General features: G+C 45.6%; 1 protein-coding gene across 1 annotated transcript; it reads right to left on the reverse strand.

Moving 5' to 3' along the window:
• Positions 1-2045: 2045 nt before the first annotated feature.
• On the reverse strand, positions 2046-4911 carry LOC123038915 (uncharacterized). The gene is made up of 7 exons (XM_044462299.1): positions 4513-4911; positions 3503-3587; positions 3273-3416; positions 2994-3196; positions 2577-2789; positions 2457-2489; positions 2046-2358 (listed from the first exon to the last, which is right to left on the reverse strand). The coding sequence occupies exons 1-7, from the start codon at positions 4909-4911 to the stop codon at positions 2275-2277; spliced, it is 1161 nt and encodes a 386-aa protein (XP_044318234.1). The 3' UTR covers positions 2046-2274.
• Positions 4912-5208: the final 297 nt, after the last annotated feature.

Consider the following 5208-nt stretch of genomic DNA (forward strand, 5'->3'; position numbering starts at 1 on the left):
CTCCTGCTTTCTTGGCAATGGATCAACAATTTCCTTCTGGCATGACAAATGGCCCCCCTTGGGGAGGTTATACCTGTGTTTTCTCACACTTTACTCCTTCGCTGGAGACATTGGATGTACCATCTCCTCACACTTTACTCAAGCTACATCCGAATCTGTCTATGCAAGCCACCGGAGAACTTGATGAGTTGCTGCCCTGCCTAGATGCCTGCCGACCAAACAACGGTCTGCGGGATAAATGTGTATTTGCCATCACCCAACAAACTTTAACCACTCACCTTTTTTAAACCCTTCTGACCTTCAGAGGGGTTTCCTGGGAGTATGTTGCATATGTTTGGAAGGATATAATCTCTCTGAAGCATAGGATTCTTTTGTGGTTTGCTATCAGAGGACGTCTAAACACTAGTGATAACATGGTACGTAAACACTGGAACACTGTCTCTCCGGTTTCAGACGGTGATTTCTGCCCAGCTACAGAAACAATCACCCACATCATCCTGCGCTGTCGGCATAGTCATCATCTTTCGGATAAGCTTGGTGTTGCACCCTTGGCAACAAGCGCCACTGATATTGCCGAGTTTGTAACTGTTGTAAGTCAAACATTAGCTCTCGGACAGTTGTTGTGTATGTTGTTGGCTTCTTGTACCGTCTAGGAATGACCATACGTTCAATAACAACTTATGGACCCCAGGCTCTTCTTGATCAACACGGCAGATTTGCTTATTTTGTGGAGTCACAGGGCACGAAGTCCACTAGACAAAGCTGAGCTAATGACATGTGGGCCACAAGATTTCAGGCTTGATTGCTTTGGTTGTATAATTATATCCTCCTCCTCCTCTTTTTCTCTTCTTCCAGGAATTCTGTTCACTAGAATAGTTTGGAAGCCTTTTGTTTCCAACAAACCCATGTAATTTACCTCTGGTCGTCCGAGCTCTAACTCGTTTTGAATGCATAAGGCAGACAATTGTTTGCCTTTTACTTTCATTTTTTCATTTTGTTGTGTTAGCATGGTTATTTTTATGCTTTCCATTTGTATTTAATATGTGGCCTTGATGCACTTCTATTCATGAAACAATGGTGTAGATGCACGAGCATCTTGCATAATTCCATAGATGAATCTAAAGAAAAGACAAATCAACAAATGCTTAGTTGATTTACATCAAAATTTGTATTCTACTTAATGTGCATGACAAGTACTGTTAATATTTATATTATCGTACATTGAGATATGTTGGTAGCTGAATTTTCCAGACTCATTGGTTCATTCTTTTGAAGGTCAGGGTGGAACATGGGATGGGATCCCTTGGTTTGGTATAAGATGGCGGTACATTGATCCATTTCCCAAAGGTGAGCGTGAAGCATGGGATCTCATGCTCATTCCAAGATGATGGTGCAGTGAATCGATGGGGAGCAGAGTTAGCATGAAGCGAGGAAGAGGACAACACGACTATGCAGAAGAAAGCCGAAGGAGCGTGCAGATGTAAAAATAGGCTGAAGGAGCGTGCATGAAAAAAGGAGATAGGTGGTACCGTGTTGTGCTGAACTGATTATAGTGCTTTGATTTGCTTGTTTAGTCAAAAATTAAAGTAAAAATGAACTTTGAGGTTATTTTCTATTCAAGGTTATGTTTTGTACTCGGTGCCATCTTTTAGTCGAAAATTTGTGATCTTGGGGACCAAATTCTATTGAGAGTTCAGTTGTGCATTGGATACCATTTTTGAAGGATTTGATGTGTGATGACTGGTTTCTTTGGATGAATTGTGTTGTACAACAGTCCACCATCTTTTGTTTTCTTGTGAATTAGTTCTAGAGCTGAAGCTGCTTAGCGATTATTTTGAGTCATGTGCAGAATATCGTTCTACCATTTTGGAATCACAATGTAGAAACATATTTGAGTTATCCTTAAGATCCTTTTGCTTGCCATGCTTGTGCAATAATAACATGATCCCTTGTGAAGATCAGCAACTCTTGCTAAACGACCTGTACAGTAAAGCATGACACAACTCTCACTATCCAGAAGACTAGGAAGGTAGATACTCATAGTGTTTTCAGGCACTGCTAAAACATCATGTCTTCTTCAAATAATGGTGCCTTAACACTGGGCTACTAAAATGGATTAGGAGACAATGATCTACTTCATTTGTTAGTCGGTAATTTGCATGGCACTTAGGCCGGAGATACAATGCAAGCTGCTGATTCAAGCTAGCTACTGACCACTCTACACCGCAAATCCTAAACAATGACTCTTGCATCATTCATCAGGGCATCTTCATTTCAGTTACCAGTCGCTGCTAGCCTCTTGAGTCGTTGGATCAAATGATCAGGAAGAACTAGATAGTATCTTCTTTCTGCACTTCCCTGCAATTTAAGAAATGCAAGAAATTAAAATCTATGGTGCTCCCCAATTAGCTCAAAAGCTGATGGAATTACACTTTCTTTTCAGAGCCAGGTCTTACCGTGTATGATTTCCGCAGATTTCTCCACTTATCCTACAAAATTAAACAAAATGATAGATTGTATCAGTAGCGGACCTAGGGCAAGACAATCAACATGAGACAAATGCACCAAACATAAACCTTAAGATTCTCCGTAGTTCGATCTGTCTGATCTGTTCGATCTGGCTTTGGAAAATATTTCTTCTTTATCGCAGACCATCGTCGACCACCAAATTCTTCAAGACCATCAACTAGTGCAGTCACCTCTTCCGTTGTCCAATGGGGCCCGTTTGTTCTGAGTCCACGGTTTCGGCCTTCACTTGAAGAAGGTGCATCCCGGAGGCAGGATGTGCCCTGTTCAAACAACCAACGACATACAATTCATTGGACATAGACTTCATTGGGAGTAGTCCATTGATGGATTAACTATAAGTGAAAATTCTGAACTCAAAAGGGTGCACAATATATAGAAAAATGCTGCATGCATCTCTAAGTAATTTGTTGAATTTCTACATGAGAAGATATATAGTTATATACACATGACTCTGACGGTCTTACCCCAAAGTGGTCACCCAAAAACCAGCCCTGGTCTGTGCATAATGGTATTCTTCGCTTGCGGGGGCCTCTCTTGCACCTCCGGACGCTCTCCGGCAGCGTGGCAGCTGGATCCTCGTCGTGAGTCAAGTTTTTCTCGATCATATAAGCAGAAGGACTGAGTGGAGCTGCAAGAACAGCTTCATCCACCAGTTCCAAAGTCGGAACTAGTAGAGTCCATGACAATTTTAAGTGCTATATAATGCAACATTACTGCTGGATCTTTTATAGCACACACAGTACCTATCAAGTCTACCGTCAAGGCGGCGGAGGGCCCCACCCTCAACGGCGATGGGACTGGCGCCGCGTCGCTAGTCAAGTTGGAGTCCATCACAAAAGTAGGAGGACCGAATGAAGCTGCAAGTTGGCTTCCATTGATTCCAAAGTCTGAAACCGTAGATTACAGATAGTTAGATACAGTTGTTTCCTTGTGTAGCAAAATTCAGATAGCAGTAAACTAGCTAGCATCATACCTTCAAACAACTGGCTCAGATCATCCTCAGTCTCAGCTCGGGCTCCTTTGATGATGAGCATGGTCTCATAAAATTCTGTGCCCATCTGACAGCAAGAACAACGAAATAACATCAGGGTTTGGGCGTGTGGTTTCCATGAGCCAGACTTGCTAAAACCGAGTTAGCTTTGTATACAGATTTGGCGTATTTTGTATACAGAATTTGTCGTGTGCTCTGCATATAGAGTGCAGGCGGCGATTTCCCCACCCTGCCAACCCGCCTCGCTTCTTCCCTGACATTTCCGGCCGTGCACCGCGGACGCCGGCGCTGGCCTCTGTTTCTGCTCCAATGCCTACTCCTTCACCTCCTCCTCCGTCAGACTTGCTGAGATCGAGCGAGCAAGAGTGCAGTTCCTCCGTCCCCTCACTCTCACGCCATGGAAGCACCACAGACCACAGTCACCACACCCTCCTCGATCATCCTTGAACCCAGCCTTCTGCCCCCTTCTTCTCTGAAATTTCTCCGCACTGCCGTACCGGCCGTCCGCCGTCCATCGCAGCCGGCCGGCCGCACAGGTCGTCCACCTTCCCGCACTGAACGCACCTGACCGCCAGCCCCCGCCGGCCTCAACCTCGTCGGCGAGCTCGGCCACGGTCATCTCGCGCGCGCGGGTCTTCCTCCGCCGCCTGCGTCTCCCCGCTCTGCCCGCTCAAGGCTGTCGACCTCCGCGACGACGATCCGGGCCTGCCTCGCTCGCGTTGTCTCCTCGCTCGACCACCCGTCCGTGCCCACCCCTGTACGCGCAGCTCCACCACGGACGCTACGCGTGCTTGCTCTGTTCCTCATGGACTACGGTCTCGGAGGCGCGCACTGAGCTGAGCACACCCGAGCTCAAATGGCAGCGCATCCACAGGAACGGGTGGCGGATCGTTATTATCAACAGTAAAATGCCCAGCTCGCGCGTGTGCAACGGAGAAGCAACCAAGACGAACAGCAAAAATGAGGAAAAGAACCATGAAAGAGACACGCACCGGCTGCTGATTTGTGTCGAGGATCCGCCAGCCGGCTGCTGATGAGTTCGTCGAGTTCAACCTGGAACTGAGCAAAGAGAGGAGCCGAGGAGGCTGAGGGTCGCTAGAGCCCGGGAGTCTTCCCAGAGACTTGAAAGAAATTGCAACCGTGTTGAGTGCTTCACATGGGATGCCTTTGGCCCATGCCTCTAGCTGTGAAATGTCATATTCAGTGGGGTCCAATGTTTCTTGATAGGTGTGAAATGTCATTTTCGGTGGGGTACAATGGTCCACATGGGATGCCTTGACCCATGCTTTGTAAGTGTGGAATATCATTTTCAGTGGGGTCCAATGCTTCTTGAGGCGTGAAATGTCATTTTTGATGGGGTCCAATGCTTCTCTATAGGTGTGAAATGTCATTTTCGCAGGGCCTTATCTAATGCTTATCACAACTTTGATATGCGTCACTGTCATAAATATTCACTGAATTTAATGAATGTGACAAGTCGATGTCAATAGATGCCCCACCTAATGATTCCTACAAATTTAATGCATGTGACATGTCAATGTCACTAGATGTTCTATCTAATATTTCTTCAAAATTTAGAAGAACAAAATGCGCTATGAGTACCTAAACTTGTTGATAAAAGTTTTTTACTTTGGTCACTATACTCGGAAAATGATGACTTACAGTCAGTATACACGCTGTGGGGGCCA

Source organism: Triticum aestivum, chromosome 2B (genome assembly GCF_018294505.1).
Source record: "Triticum aestivum cultivar Chinese Spring chromosome 2B, IWGSC CS RefSeq v2.1, whole genome shotgun sequence".
NCBI classification, from domain to species: Eukaryota; Viridiplantae; Streptophyta; class Magnoliopsida; order Poales; family Poaceae; genus Triticum; species Triticum aestivum.

Bases quoted from the DNA above. Each gene is read 5' to 3' on its own strand.
- LOC123038915 (XM_044462299.1), bottom strand. From the start codon at position 4,911: ATGACATTTCACACCTATAGAGAAGCATTGGACCCCATCAAAAATGAC. The intron at 3,417-3,502 runs GTATGATGCTAG...CTACGGTTTCAG, and splicing joins TCTGAGCCAGTTGTTTGAAG to ACTTTGGAATCAATGGAAGC. The intron at 2,790-2,993 runs GTAAGACCGTCA...TTGTTTGAACAG, and splicing joins TTTTGGGTGACCACTTTGGG to GGCACATCCTGCCTCCGGGA.